Source organism: Micromys minutus (genome assembly GCF_963924665.1).
Source record: "Micromys minutus genome assembly, chromosome: 29".
NCBI lineage: Eukaryota > Metazoa > Chordata > Mammalia > Rodentia > Muridae > Micromys > Micromys minutus.
In genome coordinates this window covers 1,564,786-1,591,284 of record NC_137964.1, presented here as the reverse complement: position 1 = coordinate 1,591,284, position 26,499 = coordinate 1,564,786, and the positions used below count along the sequence as shown (strand labels likewise).

The 26,499-nt window shown below is 49.3% G+C and overlaps 1 protein-coding gene across 1 annotated transcript in view; it reads right to left on the bottom strand.

Moving 5' to 3' along the window:
- SDK1 (sidekick cell adhesion molecule 1) overlaps positions 1–26,499 on the bottom strand; it is a gene marked incomplete at both ends in the record, with an annotated part of 923,105 nt that overhangs the window by 49,663 nt on the left and 846,943 nt on the right. Inside the window, 4 exons of the mRNA XM_080940510.1 lie at positions 1,218–1,333; positions 13,701–13,802; positions 14,819–14,878; positions 15,917–16,052. Of these exons, the coding sequence (XP_080796636.1) occupies positions 1,218–1,333; positions 13,701–13,802; positions 14,819–14,878; positions 15,917–16,052 (414 nt within the window). The remainder of the gene's footprint in view (positions 1–1,217; positions 1,334–13,700; positions 13,803–14,818; positions 14,879–15,916; positions 16,053–26,499) is intronic.

The following is a 26,499-nucleotide window of genomic DNA, read 5'->3' as shown; positions in this document are numbered from 1 at the left end:
CCCTTAGCATGGGAGGGTGCAGGGAGGCAGGGGGATGCCTGCCTACAGGAGTGATTTCCTTTGATGCTGGCTGGCAAGGTGAATGGTCTTCCTTTCCTTCCATCTCTAGATCATTTGCCTAACGGAAGCTCAATGACTTTGTAGGGAGCTGGTCTAAATAGGTTCCCACCATGTCACACTATGTCAGGACTTGTTACAAATGTCGTTCCTAGGGCTCAGGACATGGCTCTGCTGTGCAGGTCTAAGGACCTGAGCACTGTGCCAGACCCATGCTTTATTTTTGTTTTCTGCTTGTAATCCCAGTGCTGGGAGACAGAGACAGGAGGATCCCTGGGCCTTGTTGGCCGGCCACACTAACCAAACAGGTGAGCTCCTGGCCAAGAAGAAACTTTGTCTCTGTCCCACCCCACCTCCCCAAAAGAAAAAAAATGTTGACTGAGGCCTGAAGAGCAGCATAGTGAGAGCGACCTTCTGTGCACGCACACACACACACACACACACACACCACTCACATACACATATAGACACACACCACTCATACACATAATGCTACCCACATACACACATACCACACACTGCATATACACACCACACATACACCAAATCCCACACTCCCCCTAACGACACCACACACACACCTACTACATACACCACACACACTAATACATACATGCATATACTATACACACATAGCACACATAGCACATACAACCCTCACACCGCCCCCACAACCCCCCCACATACCACACATACACACACCACACACATAATACACGCACACACCACATACCCCCCTCCCCCACACAGGTTCTCTGGTTCTACCCCACACCTATGGAAATGAGAGAGTCCCTCCGTGTGAAGGAGTCAGTACTGTGATTTGTACCCGGCCTTTGTGAGCACACTTCACTTTTATTACTATCGGCAAATGCCCTGGAAGAGGTAGGGTTCCTAGGACTTTTGGAGGAACCAACATGCTCTGGTGTTTTGTGGTTGAGCACACAGTATCCCACTTCCGGTGTGGCTTTTCTCTGAGCAGCTTTTATCTTGGGTTCTGTCCCCACCAAGCCTGCTCCAGGCACTTGGGGCCTGCTTCCATGCTGTGAATATGCTGCTGGGGACACAGCAGTCCAGCGCACAGCCAGTGTGCAGCCAAAGCCTTCAGGGCCCTGGGCACACAATGGGATGGAAGAAGGGCCCAGCCACGCATGACAACGTACCTTGTAACCCTGGATGTTCCCATTCTGGCTCTCTGGAGGTGGTGGGTCCCATGTGACCTCCAGCTGACTGGCTGTGAGAGGGGTTACCTGGACATTCTGTGGGGCCATCGCTGGGGCTGAGGACACAGAGAAACAGGAGAGTGACTGGGGTGGCCTTCTGCAAGGTAGCTGAGACCCACAAACCCGTGTCTCCCAGGCTCACACAGGACATAGTTCTGTGACAGAAAGTGTAGTTTGGGGGGGCCTGGAATGTGGTTACACCAGAGGCTGTGTTTTATGCAATTCTTAGTCCTTTTATGCCAAGAAAGGCTACAAGCCCTGTCAGAGAGACCTTCTTATACATGCACAGAACAAACTACACAGAGTTACAAAGACACTGGTTCTGCTGAGATACAGGTAGCCAGCGTCGGAAGACAGACTCTATCCAGAGACCACACGGCACAAGCTGGGAAATCAAACAGTGAGAATACAGTATGTATGTGGTGAGTAAAATCAGAGGACACCTGAAATAGACTTTTTCATGACTGCACATACACACACACACAGACACACACGTGCACACATACACACAAACATACACCCACATGTGCAGAGTGATCAATGAAGACACCAACATTGACCTCTGGCCTTCACACATGCCTGTACACATACAAACATATATACACAGACAAGCCTATATACAGATGTGCACAGACATGTGCATATGCAAAATTCTACTTCAGGTGTCCTCTATGAACTTACTCACCACTTATTTTTCAAGGCAGGCTCTCTCATTGAACATGGAACTAAGTGACTGATTGACTAGCTAGTCAATGAGCTCTCAGAATCCACCTGTTTCCTCCCATCTCCACCTCTGGGAATATAGATGTTTTCATATAGATGCTGGGGATCCAAAGTCAAATGCATACTCCCTCCCTCCCTCCCTCTCTCTCTCTCCCTCCCTCCCTCCCTCCTTCCCTCCCCCCTCCCTCCCTCCCTCCTTCCCTCTCTCCCTCCCTCTCTTCCTCTCTCTCCCTCCCTCTCTCTCTCTCCCTCCCTCTCTTCCTCTCTCTCCCTCCCTCCCTCCTTCCCTCTCTCTCTCTCTCTCTCCCTCCCTCTCTGTGTCTGTGTGGAGCCAGTACCTTAGCAACTGAGCCACCTCCCCACACCCTGCTGGCTGGCCTTTAATTCGAGTCTGTCTAGAGGCCATCAATGGAGGCCACAGAGCCATCAATGCCTAAAGAGATTTTTTCTGGCATGGGGATCTTCTGGAGAGATTAGGTGACCTCATGAGCAGTAGGTCACCCTTTGCTCGCAGCTCCCTCCCCTGCCTCCTGCTCTCTCCCCCCACCCATGCAGAATAAAATAGTAATTAACACCCGCTCAGCCTGACATGACTATTTATTTTGTTCTAACTGTGTGCTTCTGTATTATCGCTGCCCACCCTGCCGCTAATGGAAATGTTAATAGCCCACACCAGGTTGTTGTGACAGATGCTGGGCCTCATTATCAGAAATTCTTATTTACCGCTCCATTAAACAACAGAATCACACAAAAAAACAATTCAATCAAAACTAACTGGAGGAATTTTAACAGCCGCATTAATAATCCAAAACATAAATAAAGTTAATGTCTTCTGCATGTTTGCCATCGGCAACTGGATCACAAAATTACTGTTGTGCAATTAAAATCATGAAAGGCAGGATTGAGCATGGCTGCTACTCTGGTAGGCTGGTGCACAGATTCCCTCCTTGGACAGCCGGGCAATGAGAGTCCATGTGTAGCAGGTGGCTGGGAGAGCCATACACTCAGGGTGATCGCTAACACTTTGGGTCTCCGATGTCTCTTGGTTGGGTGAAAGAAACTAGATAAAGCTCCCAGATGAGGCACGCCTGTGTCACCTGGACTGTGGCCTGGTGCTCATACCACACAGACACTGCAGGTAACAGGATATGGTCAGCACGTGTGGGGAGGAAACAGATAAAACACGGAACAGTTTTAATACTTTTTCCTTTTCTGTTTGCTTTATTGATTGATTGATTGATTGATTGATTGGATCCTGTGAGCTTCAGGGCTTCTAGCCTGGAGAACTTAGCCTGCTGCTCTCCATCCAGAATGCAGGCATCACCCAATGAAAGTGTGTGTAGCTCTGAAGCTGATGGATTGACACACTAGCCTTTGTCTGACTGTTCTTCTATCTAGACGTTCATGGTGTAAGATGCATACAGATATTAGCCTCTGTGTGTGTGTGTGCGCGCACACACACACACTCCTGTGCACATGGGCATGTGGGTGTGCCTACACATATGTGTGTAAAAGCCAGAGGTCAGGTCTCTTTGTCAGTTTCCTTCTACTTTATTTTTTGAGTCTGGGTCTCTGTGATAGCTTGAAGGAAAATGGATCCAAAGGCCCACAGGGAGTAGCACTATTAGGAGGTGTGGCCTTGCTGATGGAAGTGTATCTCTGGGGGTAGGCACTGAGATCTCAGATACCCAAGCTTCAGTTGCCCACAATCTGTCCTTGCTGTTTGCTGATTCAGATGTAGAACGCTCATCTCCACCTGCACCATGTCTGCCTGGACGCTGCCATGTTCCCGCCATGATGACAATGGACTGAACCTCTGAACCTGTATAAGCCAGTCCCAGTTACATGTTTTCTTTATAAGAGTTGCCTTGGTCATGGTGACTGTTCACAGCAATAGAAACACCGACTAAGACAGTTTCCCACTGAACCAGGAGCTGATCTGCTAAAGCCCCTGAAGGGATCTCCAGGGCACTCCTGTATTAGCCCCTCTTCTGCTGAGGTTACAAACATGTCTTTTCACACCAACTTTTATGTGGGTGCTAAGGAAAAACTCAGGCCTTCTTGCTTTCATGGCAGGTGTTTTGACTGACTGAGCCGTCTCCCCAGCCCCTGGCACATTTTTTTTTAATGCATGAAATTGTTTTCTTAAAGCATTTGATAAGCAGTTTTCTCCAGCATCTGCTGATTAGATGCCTACAAGCAGAATCATGTGTAGAACAGGAGGGTCATGGTCACGGTTGAGACTGGCTCTGCATGTCTGTGGAACAGTTAACCACACCAGCATTAACTGGCAGAATTGCTCCCCCCACCCTTGCCTTGATGGCCTTAGAGACAGATCTCTTCAAGTTATTGATAAAGAAACACCAGGAACTTCTGAGGCACTCTGCAACTGACAACCATAGTAAAATTCTAGAAGTTTCTAGAAATTTCTGGTTTTCTTTCTGATTGCATTGGGAGCCCCTGCAAGACAGTCTCTGTCAGGCTTTCACTGGGTCCACCATCAGTATCAAGAAGAGCAGAGGGTGCTGACTATCACCTATCCTGTCTTCCTCATTCAGCCTCCCAAGAAGGAGAACCACTTCTAGGTGGCCATCAGCTGTAGCTAGACTAAGAATCGCCACCAGGCCTGGGGAGATGACTCAGTCAGAAAAGCGCACATGCATGATGATATGAATTCCATTAAAAAACTAAAACAAAACAAAACAAAAAACCAGTCGAGTGGCGGTGGTGCAGGCCTTTAATCCCAGCACTTGGGAAGCAGAGGTGGAGGCAGTGGGTCTCTGAGTTCGAGGCCTGACTGGTTTACAGAGCAAGTTTCAGGACAGCCAGGGCTACATGGGAAAACTCTGTCTCAAAAGACCAAAATAACAAAAGTAAAACAAAACAGCAGCAGCAGCAGCAATCAGGCACAGCCATAGTAGAGCATGCTTGAACCCATGTGCTGGAGAGGCAGAGACAGAGGGACCCCTGGGACTCACCAGGCAGCCTGACCGACTTCCAGAGTTCAAGGTAAAAGTGGAAAACTTTGTCTAAACCCAAGGTGAAGGGACACTGACATCTGACACCTGAGCTGACCCCTGTTCTCTCACTCACACACCACACCACACACACACACACACACACACACACACACACACACACACACAAGTGCATGTGTACTTGTAATGCACTTGAACACACAAGGACATGTGTGTACACATGAACACACACACATACACATGCATGCATACACAATCATAGCCATTCATATATAATAGCTATTCTCAGCTCATATTTAATTAATTAATTAATTAATTAATTGCTAGTGAGTAAGTAGTACTGGCTTGGTGCCCTTGACTCCATGTTTAGGTGGACCCAAGGTGGGCCTGCATAGTGACAGGTCCCACCCTGCAGCCCTGGACCTAAGAACCTCAGAGCTTAAGAATCTTGCCATGGCAAACACACGGGACATTCAGGCTGGGTGCTACTGGCAGCTTCTTGTATTTGCAGTGTCAAAGAAGGAAGTAGATGGGTGTGTTCTGGTTTGCTTTCTGTTGCTGTGATGAATACGGTGCCCAAGAATAACTTGGGGTGGAAAGGGTTCATTTCATCTTACAGTGCACGGTCCCCCGCCAAGGGAAGTTAAAGTAGGAACTAACTAAAGATCTTGGAGGAGCATTGATTACTAGCTCCTATTCAAATAGCTTTCTTACACAACCAAGGACTGCCGACTACATCTGGTCCCTTGTAGACACTTCAGTGTTCAAAGGTAGCACTGAAATTAGCATTCAAGGAAATGCCCACAGATATGTCCATCTTTTCTTCAGTTGTGGCTCCCTTAGCTCAGGTCTAGTCTGTGCAAGGTGTGTCAACAAATATTACCAAGAACAGGTGGCTTCACTCAGCCTTTGTTAAGACAGTGGAGTCTTCCTGTACCAAGGAACCTCTCAGAGCCCTGGAACTAATCCTGTAGGGAGGTGAATATTCATCTACTTTGTTCTGAGAGATCCTGTTTAAAACATCCACTGTGTGTGAAGAAGCTATCTAATGATTTGACCTGTTCATCTGTAGAGTACCTATGATGACCAGTATGGATCATCAACTCGACAGGACCCAGAGTAAGATAGAAAATAAATCTCTGGGCATGTCTGTAAGGGATGTCTAATTCACTCAGTCACCCTAAATACAGGTAACACCATTTTCTGGTCTACGATCCTGGACTGCAAAAAGAAAGAAAGAAAGAAAGAAAGAAAGAAAAAGAAAGAAAGAAAGAAAGGAAGGAAGAAAGAAAGAAAGGAAGAAAGAGAGAAAGAAAGAAAGTAAAAAGGAGATGGAGCACCAGCACCCCTCTCTTTCTGCTCTATGATTGTGGATACAGTGTGAGCAGCTGTGGATACAATGTGGCCAGCTGCCTCACACTCCTGCCAACCATATCTTCCCACCATGATAGACTGTTTACCCTCAGACTGTGAGCTCAGAATAAACCCCTTTTCCTTTAAATGGCTTTTGTCTAGTACTTTTTCACAGCAACAGGAAAATGACGAATATAGTTTCTAAGGGAAGTCTCACACTAAGCACCTACTGTTGCTAGGACTATCCTAAGCCAATCTGGAGATCCACAATTGCCAGGGCCACCCTAGGTGATTCTGGCCATTCACTGTTGACAGGGCAATCCTAGGCCACATCAGGCATCAACTGTTGCTAGGGCTATCTCAGGGAACACCGAGGATTACTGCTGCTCCTAACTTGCTCTTAGTCACACGGGGCTCCTGCTTTGGCTAAAACCACACTGGACTGTGACAAGCTACACTAGGTTGCCAATATTGGTTTTTGTGATCAGTGATTTAACAATAATCTGAAAACAATGTGTGACGTTAGAGGTAGGGCTCAGCAGCAGAGTCTGTCCCCAGACTTATTTAGATTGGCAGGTTATTCATCTTTTTCTTTCTTATGGTGTAGCCTGACCTCAAGGCCCTGACCCACCTGTTTCAGCCTCTGGAATTATCTGGAATTAAAGATAGCAGCATCCACCACATCTGGTCCCTTATAGCCATATCAATGTTTGAAGTCAGCTCTGAACCCTCCACCCTGCAAACAAACCCGCCTTTGGTTGCACTATAATGACCTTTATTATCTGTTTCTGCACTGTGAGGTTACTCCTACCCTGTTCGATAGCCATTGCTACCCATGTACAAAGCTGAACGCCACTCTCCAGTTCTTCTGCCTAAGTTGGGTTTCCTCCTCTTCTCCTCCTCCATCTTCTCTTCCTCCTCCTCCTCTCCCATTGCCTTTCCCATCACAGTGAGACCCAGGTATTGACAGATCATGATTACATTATATGAGCAAGGCAGTTTCCTGGTCCCTCCAGACTCATGCTGTTGAAGAAACATTGTATTCTCGTTGGATACCTTGGAGGCTTGTTTAGATGTGCATAATTTGCCTGAGAATGTCTGATCTGTTTGACCCCCAACGCAATTGTTTCCCTACAGCTGAGGTAGAAACTTCTGGAAGGGCCAGGTAGTGTTTTAAGCTTTGAGGGCTGTGAAGCTTGGAGTCACATTGATTTCAGTCAGCATTGACTATTACAGCAAGACTATTCCAGTTCAGACAGGTTAAGCTAGTGGTTCTTAGCCTATGAGTCATGACCCCTTTGGCGGTGAAATGAACCTTTCACAGTGGTCACCTAAGATTCTCAGGAAACACAGATATTTACATTATGATTCATCACATTAGTAAATTTATAGTTATGAAGTAGCAACAAAAATAATTTTATGCTAGGGGGTCACCACAGCATGAGGAACTGTATTAACACAATATTAGGAACTGTATTAAAGGGTCTTGGCATTAAGTAGGCCGAGAACTGCAGGCTTAAGCCCTTGTAGAGAAGGTGTAGCTGTTTCAGCAAAGCTTTATCTCTAAGAACAGGCTGTGGGGTTGGCTTTGGCGCTTAGGTCAAGTTTGTAGACTCTGCCTGGAGGCAATAGGAAAGAAAAGGGGTAGATGAGCGAGGACAAAGCCTGTCAAGGATAGAGTCCAGGGTCTAATGGCTCTTCAGCAGAGCTCATTAGTGTAACGCTTTGAAGCCCACAAACTGAGGACAGAAAGGAAATGGCCCAGTGGCTGGGGTGTGGCTCAGTGGTAGAGCCCCTGCCTAGAATCCCCCAGTGAGGAGCTGGGGTGTGGCTCAGTGGTAGAGCCCCTGCCTAGAATCCCCCAGTGAGGGGCTGGGGTGTGGCTCAGTGGTAGAGCCTCTGCCTAGAATCCCCCAGTGAGGGGCTGGGGTGTGGTTAAGCAGTAGAGCCCCTGCCTAGAATCCCCAGTGAGGGGCTGGGGTGTGGCTCAGTGGTAGAGCCTCTGCCTAGAATCCCCAGTGAGGGGCTGGGGTGTGGCTCAGTGGTAGAGCCCCTGCCTAGAATCCCCCAGTGAGGGGCTGGGGTGTGGTTAAGCAGTAGAGCCCCTGCCTAGAATCCCCAGTGAGGGGCTGGGGGCATGGCTCAGTGGTAGAGCCCCTGCCTAGAATCCCCAGTGAGGGGCTGGGGTGTGGTTAAGCAATAGAGCCCCTGCCTAGAATCCCCAGTGAGGGGCTGGGGTGTGGCTCAGCTTTCTTCCCTTTGAGGTCAGGTCATAACGGAGACCAGTGTTCCCTCTGGGGTGTCTGTGTGGACAGGGTGCTCTCAGAGAACACTCATCCCATATTCCTGGTGCAAGACCTTGTCCTGTCTACAAACAGCATGGGAAGACTGGCTACTGGGACCACCTGTGGTGCCTGTGATGTCACTACAGTGTGTCCGGTTAAAGGTTACTCAGGCACTGTGAACCTGGGGGTAGTGAGCCTAATTCCCAGTGGGGCCCTGGGATGTGTGGTAACTGCATTCATTACCCCTGAGCGACTGCTGCTCTCTTAATTATAAGCACATATTCTAACTAGCACAGTTCTGAATCCTTTTAATTTCACATAATGGGCTCTAGGACTGGCTTAATGTGTCACTAGAGGGAGTCAAAACAGCCAGAAGTGTGGTTCCTTTCCTCTCTTTCTAAGTAAGAGTAATTAAAAAACCTGTAGGAGTGGATGGAAGGTAAAATGCACATTTTACAATGTGATTCTGTTCTCATTCGGTGCCTTGTGTAGCCCAGCTGGCTGCAAATTCGCTATGTAGCTGAGGATGATCTTCAACTCCTGATCCTCCTGCTTCCTCCTCCCAAATGCCAGGACGACAGACCGATGTTGTCACACACACCTTATGTGGTGGTTAAGAGCATTTGCTGCTTTTGCAGAGGACCCAGGTTTAGGTCCATCTTTATCAGGAGGCTCATAATTGCCTACAACTCCAGCTCCAGGGGATCTGGTGCCCTCTTCTGACTTCCAGAAGCACTGCACCCACATGCACAAATCCACACACTAACACACAGAGAGACACCTAAGTAAAAACTAATGAAATAAAATTTAGAATGTGATAATTTTATGAAAGCCACAGCTATGAAGTAACGGTGAGCTCATAGTTTTAAGGGACTTTGCTGTCATCCACAATGCCTACTGTGTACCTCAAAGCCACTGAACCCCACTGGGCCTAAGTGACGGCAAGCACCAAGTGTGTGTCTGTTTCTGGGAAATTTTGTGGAGCCAAAGACACTGCTAGTGGACACTTAGTACTGAGTCCCTGCTGAATGGAGGAGGGCAAATCCTAGCTCCTCTCTAGAGAACGTAAAAGGCTTCTTCTTTTATGCATGCACATACATGCATTCATGAGTATATGTGGGTGTATGGGTGTGTACATGTGTGTGTGTGTGTGTGTGTGTGTGTGTGTAGGTCAGAGGTCAACTTTTAGTGTTGTTCCTCAGAACACAACCTTTAGTGTCGATTCCATCTTGAGTTTTTGTGACACGGTCTCTCCCTGGCCTGGATCTTGCCGTGTAAGCCAGGCTAGGCTGGATGGCTACTGAGTCTTAAGGATCAAGCCTGTACCTGCCTCCCCAATGCTGGGATTGGGATTGGAGCACATGCCATAATGTTATGGTGTGTGTGTGTGTGTGTGTGTGTGTGTGTTCTGGGGGTGTTCTGGGTATGAAACTTGGGTCCGCATGTGTGCTCAGCAAGCCCTTTACCCATCAAGCCATCTTGCCAGCCCTGCTTTGGACGGTGTCGAGCGTGCATGCTAGAGACTTAGATGTTCTAAGCAGGGCTCTACCTGAGCTATGCCCCTGCCCCAGGGTGGCTCTTGCTGAACTAAGATCAACAGCATGTCAGCAGAGATGTGAGTCTCTGCCTCAGGCTGTGAGCAGCTCTGAGCAGTGCAGGGACATGTTGTCACTGCCTCTTCATAATAAACTGCAGGAAAAACCTGTTGGCAGTGACTGTATGAGCAGTCGACATAGAGAACACTGCCAGTCCTACCACAGGATGTGAACAGAAGCCAGCCAAGTCCTGAAGCGGAAATGGGGACAGGAGGAAAGCATCAGCCATCCCTAAATCAGTTTGTCATTTAATTCACTTTCATCAAAATCCCAGAATTTGCCTCTCTCTCTCTCTCTCTCTCTCTCTCTCTCTCTCTCTCTCTCTCTCGTGCTTGCCAAAGTGATTGTCAGACTTATAAAATAGCTTTGAAATTCTAGAAACCAAGAGCATGACCAGAGTTGCTAAGTATGAGCCATGTGTGACGGCGTGACACAGGCGGTTGGCACAGACCAAAGAAAACGTACCACAGGCTGGTCCATGTGTGAGAACCTGTTGGTGGGTAGGTGGGGTCAGGGGTCAGGTAGAAGATAGCTTCTCAACCATCAGGAGGAAGCTTACTTTCTACCACACAGTGAAGTCCAACTGCAGACTCTAACGGTGTGGAGTGCTTGCTGAGCATACAGGAGGCCCTGGGTTCAATCCAGGCACGGCATGACCCAGACACAGTAGTACACGCATATGATCCCAGCACTTGGGAGATGGAGGCAGAAGGATGTGGAGTTTAAGGAATCGCAGGAACGTAGTGAGCTCCAGGCCAGTCTGGGCTACGTGGCATTGTCCGGATACATCAGGTATTGCGTGGTGCTGAAGAGACAGGATAGAGCCTTCACCAGCGCCTCTCATCCCACTACTGAGCGCACGTGAGTATCATGGATAAAACTCATCCAAGCCTTGTTTGGAGCGAGGCTGTGCCTCCTGTGGCTTGGAATTTGACAGACTTATTTCTCTCCCTGACGTGGAACATTGGTGTTCCAACACAGGCCTCCACGAAAGGTATCAACAAACCACTTTTTCCCTGAGGCTCACAGAGGTAAACCTCACATATTTGATCAAGAGGGGACCCGGAGAGAGCACCTACTCTCCATCCCTTAGCTGATGCTTCAGAAGACTCACAGGAGCTGCACACATGCTAAGTGAACACAAGGAGGGCTATGCCAGGCCAGCCACATCCTCCGGATCCTTCCTGTCGGCAGATGAGCTGTGAACCTAGCTGGGACATGAACCTCATTTTCCTCACTGTGGTTCACAGATTTCCATTCCATGCTACAATGCTCGAAAGCTGGAGCTCAAAGAGGTTGAATATTGTTCTCAAGGTCACACAGCCAGCAAAAGGCAGGGGCATCACCCAGACACACAAATTTACTTATTAAGCCACAGCTGGCTCTGCTTCCACAAACGCCTCTTAGCACTTTAGGCTGACTTGTGTGTGATGCTCAGAGGGAGGTTATGATAGAGGAATGGGTAGGTGAGGTGACTCAGCAGGTAAAGGTGCTTGCTGCCAAGCCTGATAACCTGAGTTCAATCCCCAGAAGCAACATGATGGAAAGAGAAACTAGCTGTTTTCTGAACTCCACACATATGCTGTTACAAGTGTGTACCTATAAGCATGTACAAACACACACATATGTACAAATATGTATATACACACACATTCATACATATGAATGCACACATGCATAAACACATGTCTAACACATAAGAGTGAGTCTGGCTTGACTGCCGGTAGGCAGCACCATTACTACTGTGCTGGACCCTGAACTAGACTGCCGTTTGACTGTGAGGAGCAGACCGTCAATGACTAACCGGAAGGGATGCTGTGTTGGCCCACTACTTCCTCCTTCCAGAGAATTCTCCCCAGGACAGATGTGGAGCAAATGGAACTGAGTTGGGACCTGGGACTTATGTGTATTGTTTGAGGCACAAAAGAGCTGCCTCTGGCATGCTGGTTGGGGAGCAGGTGATACTAAAGGCAGCACGTACTTCTAGGCACACTAGCACGGGCAGGCACAGGCAGTAATAAAGTCTTTGCAGTCCTAGGAGAGGGGTGGGGGAGTCAGACATGGATTGCTTCAGGAGGGCTGTATACACACAGGGCTGGTCTATAGGTTTCTTCCCTGAGTGGTGTGAGAAAACACCCAACAAACGCAATTTTAAAGGGGGAGGGTGTTGATTCCGGCTCACAGTCTGACGGCACACAGTCCATCATGTCAGGGAAGGCATGGCAGTGGGAGTGTGATGGTCACATTGTATCCACAGTCAGGAAGCAGGAAGAGATGAATGCTGGCACTCAGCTTTCCTTCCTTCCTTCCTTCTTTCCTTCCTTCCTTCCTTCCTTCTTAAAAATTCAGTCTAGAACAGCAGCCTGGGGAATGGTGTCCCCCACATTTAAGGTAGATCAACCCAATCGAGATAATCCCTCACAGACAAGGCCTGAAGCACATGTCTCCTAGGTTATGCTAGATCTTGTCAAGATGACAGTGAAGGTTAACAGTGACAGGTGGCCAGGTTTGAGGTGAGGAGCATGGGAAGACCTGACTTTGGAGCAGCTGGGTTTGTCTACTGTCAAACTTGGATTGGTGACCTGTCTGCTCCAAGCCTGCTTTTTTTCCTCATCAGAAACTATTGAGGATGACAGTACAAATGCTCTTCTGGCTACACAGTCTGGCTCAGGCAAGTTTTCTTGTAGGCCCACAAGTCCCTTGTGATGGTTGAATAATAAATCCTTCCTCTCTGTGATGGTTAATGTGGTTAACTCTATAAGACCTAGAACTGCCTAGGAGATAGGCCTCTGGAAATGCCCATGAGAGAGTTTTCTAGATTAGACTGAGGTGGGAAGACCTCCCTAAATGCCAGTGATTCTGTCCTACAGGCTGGGGTCCTGGATTGAATAGAAAGGAGACAGTGAGCTGAGCACCAGGGTTCATCTCTCTCTGTTTCCTGACTATGGATACAATGTGACCAGATGCCTGGCTTCTGCCCTGACTGTGGATACAATGTGACCAGATGCCTCACCAAACCTTCCTTACTGAGATGGGTTGCAGCCTCAAACTGGGGGCCAAATCAACCTTTCTTTTCTCAAGTTACTAGTGTCATAGCCGTAAGAAAACAAATACACACCACAATGTTTTTGATTTTTTTTTTTTTTTTTGTGGCAGCAATAAAATTAACTAACATAGCATCAATGTGATGAGATTGAGAATTTCTTAGGTCACTAAAACTGCCCCTGGGTATGTGTGTAAGGGCAGACAGCATTAACTAAAGGGGAGAGAGATTCCTAGGATGCACCCAGTACCACCCTGCAGGCTGGACTACCTGACAGAACACCAGGGAGGAAGGAGGAAGTCTGTGATACAGGCAAGCACTTTGACTTCCTCCATGATGAAGTTCCTCCCCATTTAATGGATGTGAAGTGAGACTTCTTGAAGTTACCTGATTGATTCTTATAGCCCTTGTCTGGATGGGAGATGAGGGTCAGGCTTGAAGCTTACCAGCCTCACCAACGAAGACCTCCACTGGTACACTGGCCGGGCTCTCGCCGATGATGTTATAGGCAGTCATGATGACTTCATAGCGCCGGTACTTCTTCAGATCTACAAAGTCAAACACACAGGGTCAGCCTACTGATGGACCAGCTTCTGTTCTAATATTTCCCCTGTGGGTCACAGCAAGGCAGTGGAGACCCCAGGAGAGAAGTAGGCTACTCTCTGGAGGTCTGGGAAATGTCTCCATCATGTCTCCTAACATGGTTATCAATCAAATGAGTCCTTACACATGCACCCAGGTGAAGGGCAACAAAGTATCTGTGAGCCAGCTTCACTTTGTCCCACAGCTTTCCCAGAGAGCCTGGGCACTTACAAACTTCTGACCTGCTTCCACTGGCCAAGTGCTGGGATTATAGCCATGTGCCACCACACCTATGCCCTGCTAGGAATGGAACCTGGGACTTCTCCATCCTAGTCAAGTATTCCTCTACTAACCGAGCTACAACCCTAGCTCTTGGGGGTCAGTATTCAAAGGAGAGGGTTTTAGTTCAGAGAGGACGAAAGTGGACCACTGCCTTTAAACTAGTTAAATGGGGGCTGGCTCAGCAGTTAGGAATGCTTTCTGTTCCTCCAGAGGGTCTGCGTTTGATTCCTGGCATCCATATAGATGCTCTCAACTATCTGCAACTCCCATTCCAGGAGACCTAATGCCCTCTTCTGTCCTCCCTGGGCACCAGGCACACACATGGTACACAGACATACATGGAGGCAAAATACCCATAAATTGAAAATATATGGTTAAGATTGTAAATTTTGATCTGTATCAATGAGTGTGTGTATGTGTATGTGTGTGTGAGGGGGGAGGGAGGGAGGGATGAGAGGTCCTGTCTTTCTCTTCCATCCCATTCAGATGGGGTGCTAGAAGGCACTACTGTGAACCCCACCAGCCTCTGCCTGTAAAAGTTCCTCTATGTGTGGACATGCTGAGATACGACCACAGAGAGGAGAACCCAGGCAATTAGAGCTGTGAATCCAGGCTGGTTTTGCTTGGAGCTCTGAGAGACGGATGGGCAGAAATGCATCAGTGCACACAGTGACAGGGGCCCAAGGGCTTGTGCACTTACGTGTTAATTCATAGGTCGTTAATGTGGAGCTGCTGTTCACGGTCTTGAAGCTGCTTTGAGCTACAAGGGATAAAGAAGGTAGTTAGTATAAAGGGACACTATCCCTGCAAGCCATGTGTGGGGTAGGCAAGAGGCACCCTGAAAGATATGGTGTTTTCCGCAGTTCCATGGGCACTGTAGAGACTGCGGGCTTCTCTCTAGCTGCTGGCATACTTCTTCTTAAAACATCGAGATACATCAGCATGAGGCAGATGGTAGTGGGCTGACCCTCTAATAGAGGTAAACAAGTATAAGACCATAGGCAACAGTGGAGGGGGCATCAGTGAAGATGCAGATAGGTTTTTTTTCTTCCTTCCAGGCCTTTCTGGGATGCAAGTCTATCCACTAACTCATGCTTGCAACCTGTGGGACTCTAGTCTGAAGGGTAAGACAGTCACCCATTACGTGTTCTGAGAGCCCACCAGGGACAAGTTTCTTTGGGCCTCTGGTGGAAAGGATGGGGTGGAGTAGGAAGCTTGTTGCATGCTGGGTGAGCTGACATCAGACATCTTCCTGGGCCAATGCAGGTGACCAAGTGTTGCCCAAGTTTTCCCTGACCCTGTCTGTCCCTCATCACAGAGATCCACCTGCCTCTGCCTCCTGAGTGCTGGGATTGGAGGCGCATGCCACCACACCTGGCCAAAGGGAATTTTCTATGACACCATTTAGAGACAATCTCCTTCCAGAGATGCGGCTGGGAAGGCAGGGTATTAAGATGCCCCCTTGGTAGTTGGCTTTCAACAGAGCCAAGAATGGCTGTGGGTTGGGGCAGGCCCTGGAGAGATCAGGAGGTGCCCACATGTGGCTTAGATGGGTGTGGCCTTCCTGTCAGACCAGTCTCCACACAATGTGTTCCTGGAGAGCTGGCACCTTCTCCTTCAATCCAGCTTCTGAGTCCACTGCTCCACCTGTGCCCCCCGGCTTCCTCCCCCCTTACTCTGCGCCTGCTCCCTCACTGTGCCTTCCCCTGGCTCCTATACAGCATCTCTCAGCATGCCTTCCATGGAGCAGACATGCAAGGCTCATGAACATCCCCAAGGACAGAGGAGCACTGCTCACCGGTGAGTTCGGCACGTAAGGCGGAGGGGCTCTTGAGTGTCTTGGGCTCAGGGCTCATGCCTGTCTCGGACCCCAGCTCACGGTAGTAGATCCTGTAGCCTTGCAGAAGGCCGTTCAGGCTCTCGTCCCGGGGAGGCTGTAAAGACATTGCACACTCAGAGTTGGTATGAGTAAATCGGTAGCCTCTACACTGGTGTGATTAACCCACCATGAAGAGTCACTATTTTATGCATGTGGTACTTTTTCCAAATCATTTTTCCACTTATCTTATTATGATTATTACTTGTGTGTATATGTGGGCACACATTGGTGTGTACATGTATGCACACATGTGAGCTATGGCATGAATGTGGATGTCAAAGGACAATTTTCAGTTCATTTTTTTTCTTCTACCATGTGGGTTCTAGGGTGTGAACAAAGGCTGTCAGCCTTGGCTGCAAGCACCTTTATCTGCTAAGCTATTATGCACACAACACGCACACACACAGGAAAGATTTGACATTATTAAAGGGAAAATGTGGACCATTGCAGGCTCGGAGGCAGCCGTGGAGCCCTGCTCGGACCTTGCATGTGCTATGATGACTAATCTTAATGGCCAACTCACTATGTCTGGAATCAACTAAAATCCAAGCACCCCGGTGTGCATGTGGGAAATTTTATCGATTGCATCATGAGAGGTGGGACCCATCCTAAATCTTGGCCCCAGCTTCTGGTGGCATCCCCACATAAAAAGGCAATGAGAGGGAAGTGTTTGCTTTTGCCTGTTGCTGTCACTCTTGTTGGCAAGTTCACCTGTTCTGCTGCTGGGGCATGCCTTCACTGATGTTAGACACTTCCTCAGGATTCTAGCATAGACTGGAGCCCAGCAGTAGTCTAGGAATCCACTATCTAGCCTTGTGGGCTGAAGAGTGACCAAAAGGACCAACCACTGAGGGACTACCCAGACCCCAGTCTGTAAGCCACTCTAATAATATTAATTTTATGTTCTTTTCTTTTAGAGAACCCTAGCTGATACAGGAAGACATGAGTTCTTATCCTGTGTCCACCTCAACTCCTTGAGGTGGGGCAGGAGAGTAAGGTGTAGACACAGAAGAGGGGGGAGCTTCTCTGCCTTGGGTGAACCTCGAAACAGTGAGGGGACTAGAGATGCATCCTCAACAGCACCCTTATTTAGGCCTCTTTTTTTCTTCCAAACAGAATTAGTTAACGGGAAATCACATTGGACTTGAGAGGTCCTTAATCCAATAGCTGCTGTCTTCATAGGAGGGGGACATTGGGACTTGTGAACACATAGAAAGAATCCACCATGAATATGGAGGGAGATTCAAGTGGTATGTTTGTTTATAGGCTAAAAGACACAATGGCCATCATCAACCAGAAGGCGATGGGAGATGCTATGAGTGTGCCTTCCCCGGAGGGAGCAATGTCCTGTTGTCATCTGGCCTTGGACTTCTGGCTCCCAGAACCAACTGATGTCTCTAAAGTATGTGTGACAGCCATTCCAGGGCACCCTGATGTCAAGTCTCTGACACAGACCCAAAGACCAGAGGGTCTACAGTTGCTTTCACGGGCCCCGAACAATTAGCTGATTGATCAAATGCTCTACTTCTCCAAACCACGAGTTGAGAGATCTAGGAAGCCAGGAACACATGTCGGTGACAAGGCTAACAACCACAAACACACACTTATGGACTGAAAGCAGTGTGTGCGTGGAGCACTGAAGATGCTGTTGGAAATCTGTGAGCATACTAGCAACAGGGACCCCAGGCATGCTGTGCAGAGTGCTCAGCATCCCTTAGCCACCCTTCTCGCTGTGCCTCAAATGTGTGTGCGGGCCACAGCTGGCCACCAGAGGTGGAAATGCACAACCTGGGAGCTTTGCTGGGTCTCAGTGCCCTGTTGTCAGAGTGTTAACAGACTCCCAACACCAGCCAGAGTTGTGTCATATCCTAGGACTCCTGTCATATGCCGTGAGACCACAGAGGGAAATGCCCCTGCCCCAGCTTTGGTCTCAGATGGTGGGAAACTGTGTCTCAGTGTAGCTGGGCAGTTCATAAGACCCCTTCTTTCCCATCTGGCCCTGAGCAGTGTGGGAAGCATCTGGGGGCACTTTGCTGGCTCTATAGCTGCCTTCATGAGTCCCTGGACAACCAGGTCAGAACAATGAACCTCAGTCCATGGACTGGGGTATCAGGTGAGTTTGCTTTTTGCTTATCTCCTCTTAGGGTAGTTGGGTTTAGCAACAGAAATATAAGATACCCAGCAAGATTTGAATTATAAAGCACCATTATCAAAATTGATGGTATCTCTCCATGGAGGACAGAAGAAAACTTCGGCTGTTCTTCAGGAGTCTAGCCTGTTTTTGAGGCAGGGTTTCCTCACTGGCTGGGAGCTTGCCCAGTAGGCTAGGCTGGCCAGTGAGCCCCAGAGATCTGTTTCTGATTCTCTGGTGCTAGGATTTTAAGCTCATGGCACCAGGGCTGGCTTCCCCATGGGTTCTGGGGCTAGAGCTCAAGTCCCCATACTTGTAAGGAAAGCACTTTACCGAGCCATTGCCCCATCTTCTAACACCTTGTTAAGGCCATAAGGCAGTACTTCCTGAGAGCAAGAGGCAGTTTTCTGTATGTCACCTAACATCTGCAGGAAAGGATGAAGAAGCCATCTTTGTATTGAAACAAGGATAAGAAGGCCCTGTCTTTAGTTGCTCTACCAAATAAGTTGTCACAAAGGCTGGGCACCTCTGTCTCTCGTGACTGCAAGTTGCCTCATAGATATGGTCCCCAAGGGATGAAGCTGGCTCTGCCACTGGACACATCCTGAGGGGAGATGGCAAGGCTAAGGGTGAGATGAACAGGGGCTTTTTACATACCTGTGTCCTTCACCCTCAGCATGCTTGTGTGGCACAGCGTGGAGCCATAAGAGATGGAGTTCTGAGCTCTTGAGCCTAGCTACCTCCATCTCCTTGGGGCTATGAGATCTTCTGTTCAAGGAATAACAAAGAGCCACGGAGGTAGGTAAGCAAGAACTGGGCACCTTCTGAGGAAGCCTTAGTGCTGGGGGCACATGGGAGATGAACAGAAATGGCTTGTGAGCTGCCTCTGAAGGAGGGAAGAATCCTCCATGACACTCCCCATGGTGTAGACAGTGATCCTCTCCCTAGAGTGGGCAGCCTGGCTGAAAAATGCAGCCTCCTGGGACGGAACATGTCTAGCTTTTGTGATGTTCTCCATATGACAAAATTCCAGAACAGTCCACAGAACCAAGTCAGGAGACTTGTCCACTAAACATCCAGTTGTCATCACAGGCACCAGTCCTGTGTCAATGCATGGATAAGAAGACTGTTGCCAAGCAAGGGACAGCAGGGATTTCCAAGAACCAGGGCAGCTTTGCCCTTCTTCCCTAGGTCTCTGACAAAGAAGCAGGGAGACTGGTGTCCCCGTTCAGCGACTCTGACAGCTGTATCAGAAGCCTGCTCTTACAGCACAGATAACACCATGTGGCCATGCAGAAGGTTCTGGCACTGCCTTCCCTCATGCTGGGGGAGGTGCAGATGGCAGGACTCTGTCTAGGCAGATGAGGTGGCTTGTGCTCCCCTTTCTGGGATCTGGGCGGACTCAAATCGGCAAGAAGGGAGGGTGAGTGGAAACTTCTAAAGCTTGCTGCTGGGCTTTGTAAGTGCCAGCCCAGCAGTCTCCCCTCAAGGGTCACCTTCAAAGCCTGCCTGTCAGTCTGGGATCACACCAGTGGGAAGATGGCTAAAGCCTAGCCAATGCTGCAGAAGACACACAGTCTGGAGATAGATGGTGGGGGAGTGGGCAGGACTGAATTCTAGTCACTCAAAATATTAACTGAACAGAATGCTGGGAAAGTGGAAATGCCCTTGCTGGGGAGGTAATATGGCTGTGCAGCTGTTGGCGCCCCCTCCCGTCTTTGAGTGTTCAATCTGAGGTCTGGGAGAGGAAGCAAGAAAGGCTGAGATGTTTCTAGTCACATCAGAGGATGCAAAGGGAGAGGAGGCCAAACCCCTTCACTCAGGGGACAATGATGACCAGCACTAGGTGTGGTCACATTTGCCAGGTGGCATCAGAAGCCCCCAGAGTTGAGTTGTATGCCTTCCCAGCAAGTGTCCCCAGGGTGTATGCTGGAGACTTCTACCCACCCCAGTTTCTGTCCCATTGCTGTGACACATGGCTCTGATCAAAAGCAACTCAAGGGGAGAAAGAGTATCTTTAGTTTATACTTCCAGGTCACACTCTGTCACTTGGGGAAGCCAGGGCAGGTACTCCAGCAGGGACTTGGAACAGAAACAGAGATGCTGTCTGCTGCCTTGCTTTCTGGCTTGTGCCAGGCTTTCTTCCATAGCCCAAGACCACCTGCCCAGGAAACAAAGCTACCCAAGCAGGCTGAACGCTCTTTACATCAGTTAACAATCAAGGCAGTCCTCACAGACATGCCCACAGACCGACGTGATAAAGACAACCAATTAAGACTCTTTTCAGTGGCTCCAGACATGTTAGTGCTAAACCAGGAGAGTCTCCAAGCTGGAACCTTTAGGGGGCAGGGCCTAGTGCGATGTTGTGCCTTTGAAGGGGCCTGTGGGACCCTGGTACTTTCCTCTTTCTCTTCCTAGCTATGAGGGAACATTCTATTCTCATATGCATTTCTCAACAGAGGCTCTAACCAACTTTTGACTTTGGATTGGCATCTGCCAAACTGTGAGTGGAACGAACAACCCTTTTTCTTTCTACATTAATTCTCTCAGGTGTTTTGTTACAGTCAGGATAGCGACTGGTTTAGGCATAGGCAGATTCCCCTGAGGCTGCAGCCAGTCCAGACCTGCCCACGGGCAGCTCCTGTGAGGCAGGAACATCACTCAGTCAGGGCCTGGTGAGTCTGGAGAGACGCAGGGACAGCTTGCGTGGAGCACTGGGCAATTCAGGTTTTAGATTTAAATCCTGGTACTGTGGCCTCCTCATCTGCTTCAATACCCAGGCTATGTCTTTCAGCCTCACTGGCAGAAGTCTGGAACCAGACTCTGTCTTTCCAAGCCCTTAGTCTGAAGTTCTTAGTCCAGCAACTGTCCCAGGGTGAAAGGCTCTGTTGCCTTCTGCTCAGTTCTACATCCCTACAGCACCCAAGACATGCCATGGGCACTGTAGGTGCTCGCCCAATGCATGCAGAGTCGAGTTGAACATGCTAGAGAGCAGGGACACCCCATCAACATGTCATTCCATCTGTATGGGCTCAGAAATTCATAGAGACAAAGAAGCGCCTTCTAATGCTTCCTTCCTCTGCCCACCCCTTATCCAAAGCCCACTGGCAGACTCAGAATCTAGGATGGCTTTTCCAAAGTCCCTGTTTAAATCCATGGAGTCATCACCAGGGCACAGGAGAATGGTGCCCTGGGAAAGACTCAGAAGGGGTTGGCAGAACTGAGTGGAGGGGTGGGGGGCTTGTGCTGAGAGGAGCAGCCTCTGTGGTAGTTAATCTCAAATGGCAACTTGATGGGATCTGGTACCACCAGGAAGATGGACTTCTGGGCATGTTTGTGGGGGCTATCTTGATTAGGTTAATTGAGGTGAGAAGACCTGCCCACTGTGGGCAGCAACATCCCCTGGCTGCATAAGTGGAGAAAAAGGTCTGAGCAGAGGATTCATTATCTTCTGCCGCCTGACTGTAGAAGAAATGGTGCAGGCTACTTCAGGCTCCTGCTTGCCCAGGCTGCCCCACCTTGAAGGACTCACCATGAAGTGATCCCTTAAGTTGCTTTGACCAGTTATCTTACAGCAGTAAGAAAAGTAACTAAGAAATCAATCTTCCTTCCAGATGCCTGACAGGGCTGGGCTGGGTCGCATAGCTGCTGGCTTCTACTCAGTGTTTATTCTTTGTTTAGGTGGGGGTTAGGCTACAAGCTAGGCTCTCTTCAAGGTACAACAGGGACCAGGATTCAGGGTCTTGTAAGAGCATGTAGATATAAATCCGAATCCAGAGGGACTTTGGAAGTCCCCAGGAGTCTAGGCTTACATTTCTGTGATCTCCATGTCTCAGAAAGAAGTGCAGGGCTCCCTTTGAGGCTAAGCCCCAGTGCTTTGGAGACACACAGGAACCCAGATTGCCTTCATTTCAAACATAACATTGAACATATAATGTGTTCATCAGACTCTGTTCCTGTGATGGACATCTGTGAGAGCAACTTGGAAGGAGGAAGGGGTTGTTTTGGCCCATGTGTCACTCGGCCTGTGGTGAGGGCAGCAGGATGTGTCAGGGGGAGCACATGGTCACCACACGGTGGACAGGAAGCTGAAGGAGACCAATAGTAAGAGGCAGGACTGCCTTCGAAGGTGGCCCCAGGTGGGGGTGCTCCACAGTATCATGACTGCTGTACAAGCATGAGGACCTGAGTTCGAATCATCGGCACTGATGTGATCCAGGTGTGACCATATGCACCTGTAACCCCAGCGCTTGGGCGGGGAGGACAGTCAGGGGGACAGTCAGGGGGACGGTCAAGAGGATCACTGAGACTTGCTGCCTAGCTGCTATAGCTGCAAGCTTTAAGTTCAGCCAGGGACTCTGTCTCTAAAGAAACGAATACCAAGAAGTCATGAAGAACAATAGAGGAGAGCACCCAGCATCCACCTCTGGCCTCTCAGCATGCATGCACGGGCATGCACAAGTAGACACTTAAGCACACACACACACACACACACACACACACACACACACACACACACTGCATGCTCCTAGTTAACTACTTCTTACACTCAGACTCCTTCCAAGAGCTCTACCACATCCCAACAGTGTCTTTAAGTTCTGGGTCCATCAATAGATTAGTCAGGTTACTTATCCATTATCCAAGCATCTCCCTGAAGCCCCAAAGCTGGCTACTTGTGTCCAGAACCAAGCATTCTTTACCCACTAGACTCTGGGGGAACATAACATATCCACATCATGACAGCCAGAAACTTTACAGTTGAGTCCTGGTCCAGGCTGGGCCTTCCCTCTACCTTGTCCTCTGGAGAAGATCTAGCCACCCTGTCAAGTGTGTTCTTTGTTCCCTAGGCACAGCTAGAGCTCTCTCTCCCTTGCATTCTCATGGAAGTACAGGAGGAGAGAAAAGGAAATAAACCTTAGGATCGTAGCTGCACATGTCTGAGGCCTCATGGCCTTTGTCTTGGCCACCATCATGGTTACAGACAACCTTTGCCAGCAAGCATCTGGGCATGTCAGTGAGGAAGTTTTTAGAGTGTGCTGAGGTGGGTTGGACTATGCCATAGGCTACTGTCCTTACTCTAAAGAAGAGCACCAGCATTCATTTCTGTTTCCTTACAGTACATGCAATGCAAGCAGCTGTGCAACGTCCTGCTGTCCCGCCGTCCCCACATGGCTGCTGTCCTACTGTCCCCACCACAGCTGCTGTCCTACTGTCCCCACCACGGCTGCTGTCCTACTGTCCCCACCACAGCTGCTGTCCTGCCGTCCCCACCACGGCTGCTGTCATGCTGGTCCCACCACGGCTGCTGTCATGCTGGCCCCACCATGGCTGCTGTCCTACTGTCCCCATCATGGCTGCTGTCATGCTGTCCCCACTATGGCTGCTGTCCTGCCGTCCCCACATGGCTGCTGTCCTACTGTCCCCACCATGGCTGCTGTCCTACTGTCCCCACCACGGCTGCTGTCCTACTGTCCCCATCATGGCTGCTGTCCTGCTGTCCCCACCACGGCTGCTGTCATGCTGGCCTCACCATGGCTGCTGTCCTGCTGTCCCCACCATGGCTGCTGTCATGCCGGCCCCACCATGGCCCACTGCACCCTACAGCTGTGAGTCAGAACAAGCCTTCCCTCTATTGATTTAGCTTCTTTGTCACAACAAGGAGATAACCAACCAAACAACCCCCTTGAGGTACCAGGATGGGCATGTGGGACTGGTGCACAGATGGCTCATGGGAACAGTCAACGTTGTCATGGGTTTGAAACCCCCAAGCCCTGGGACAAGCAGTGCTCTTGCAAAGATGACACCACCCCCGCCTGGGACACACATTCACATCCTAGGATGGGAGCAGAGTCCGGCCCTACTAAGGGCGAAGTTTGATCAGCTCCCTAAGGTGCCTGAAGCCCAACCACTCGCAGCAGGACAGGCATTGACGAAAGCCACACGGCCTTCACATTACAGTCCATACTTGTATTTTTTTTTAAAAGCGAATTGCTAAAAAAAACAAAAGGCTACAGGTGAGATGCTTCATGGGGAATGAGAATCTATATTTAAACCCAGCTTCTATTTCTTTGTTCCAGTCTCCAATTTCCTAAATTACTCATAATTTTAATTGTGTTTCAATTGCCTGCTGGTTGACAGGCATTTACTTCTGCAGCACATTGGACTGACCGCCTCTTGCTCTGGGCTTTTTGAAATCTGTTTTTTCTGTTGGACACTGGAGGGCACAGCTGATGGGCACATATGCCAAGTTCCTTCGGTGCAGCTTTGTACCACTTCACAGAGCTGTCCACAGCCATGGAGGAGGCTTGACTCCGGTGCTGCTGAGGACTGGGACTGGCAGCAGCTTATGGCCAAGGCAACTTCATTGAGAGGGGAAGATGCACCCTGCCCCAGCGCTCTCTGCCTCCATGAAAAAGATGCGGATCTCATTACTGTGGCCGGCTGCCACATCTACAAATAAAATGCTAATTTTCTAGTAGAATCTGGCGCAGTAGGAGTGGGGCAGCCAGAAAGGCAGAAAGAATTATGGGCATGAGAAGAAAACAGAGCTCTTCACCCCAGAAGCCTTTCACTGGATGAGAATCAATTCAGACCCAAGGAACATTTGCCTAAGGCAAATCTAGTTTGCCTAAGGCATCTCCTCTCAGATGTAATCTGCAGTATTCCAGGAATCTCACTAGAAACCCCACTGACAGTAAACAACAAACTAAAACAGAACACCCCTAAACAAAAACAGACAAACCCTCACCCAAGTCCTAACTCCCTCACACGTTAGCTCCTCTCACTCTGCTTGATCACAGCCTGACCCAAGGCATCTCTGGAGTCCTCTTAAGATGGCAGCTATCAAAGAGGGGGACTAAGGTTGGGGAGGGGACGGCCTCTGAGAAATTCTCTGTGCAGCAGAATTCCAGAAACTTCTGAAATATAGTCACTGTGAAGACTGACTGGGGACTCCTGTCGGGGAAGCTGTGCTCACTCTGAGGTGTGTCTTCCTCTTTGTCTGGTACCTTCCTTTCTCCTTTTAATAGATTCCGACTCTGCCGCACACTGGCTGGTCCTGAAACTCTTTTCTACACTGATGCCAAGGGGTTGGTTTTATTTGAGTCAAGATCCCTAAAAGATTAAGGGACCTCTGTGGGCTGCTGCAGGTGTCAGTGTGGAGCTGTGTTCCCAGCCCAGCAGCAATACAACAACAACAACAACAACAAAAACAAAAACAAAAAAAGAAAAGAAAAGAGGTTCTTTCTCCTTCCCCCTGGTGTGTCTTTGGTGAGAACCATAGTAGCGCTAGGTTTTTGAACTTCTGTTTAGAATGTTTCTGGCCTCCCATCACAGCCCCTGATGCCACGGCAGAGCAGAAGCAGGGCCTGTAGGGAGTAAGGACATGGGATGTCAGAGATGAGCAGCCATGACCCCTGCCGTCCAGAGAGGCCTCAGTAGGGACACAGTGGTGCCCGGCATGCTGAGGTCAAGGCCATCTGCTGTTTGCCATGGGTGGCTCCTAGATGGGGGCCCTGGCTGATTCTCTCCTCTTCTACCCTGTTCCTCACACTCTGCTGAGCCCAGAGAAGGCTGAGGGCACAGGAGTGAGCTGACAGCGTCACCCGGAAACATTTGGAAATATAGTCTTGGTGCCTTGAAAGGCAGCTGTCACTGTGTAGTGACTGTCACCGAGGGGAGCTGTCGCCTTCCCAGCAACTAGAGTCCTGCTCTCTGCTCCTGAAGGTGACAGCGTTGGATCCCATTAGGTTGAACTCCCTTTTGTGTGTCGATGACAGGGTCATAACCTTGAGAGTTACTACTTGCTGTCAACCGGACAGGATCTCCAGTCACATAGAGGACAAAGCTCTAGACATGTCTGTGAAGAAGTTTCTGGATCAGGTTATGTGAAGCAGGAACATGGTCCCTGGTGGTGAGCAGTATCTGTATGCTGGGATCCTGGGTTGAACAAGGAGAAGGTGAGCTGAGTCCAGAATCCATCTCTCTCTGCTGACTGTGGATACCATGTGACCAGCTGCCTCCTGCTCCAGCTGCTACTCCTCCCCCATCCTGGAACTTCAAACCTGAATACATCCTCCCCCCTCACTTAACTTGGTTCTTATTAGATATTTTGCCTAGGCTAGAAGAAAGTAGTTAGCGTGAGATACCATCTAATATTTAGGTACCAAAAGGCACCAGGGTGCGCTGGATGACCAGGACCACAGGCCTTTACACTAGCTGTGTGGTCCAGACACTTTGGGGGTAACATGGCTCCTCCAGCTTCCTGGTCCTGTTTCCTTTTTTCTTCTCACTCTAGGCTCCGGGTTTTAGTACTCCTAGGGCTCTGCTCTGAATTGTCTAGCATGTTTGAGGTATGGCCATCCTACCCCTG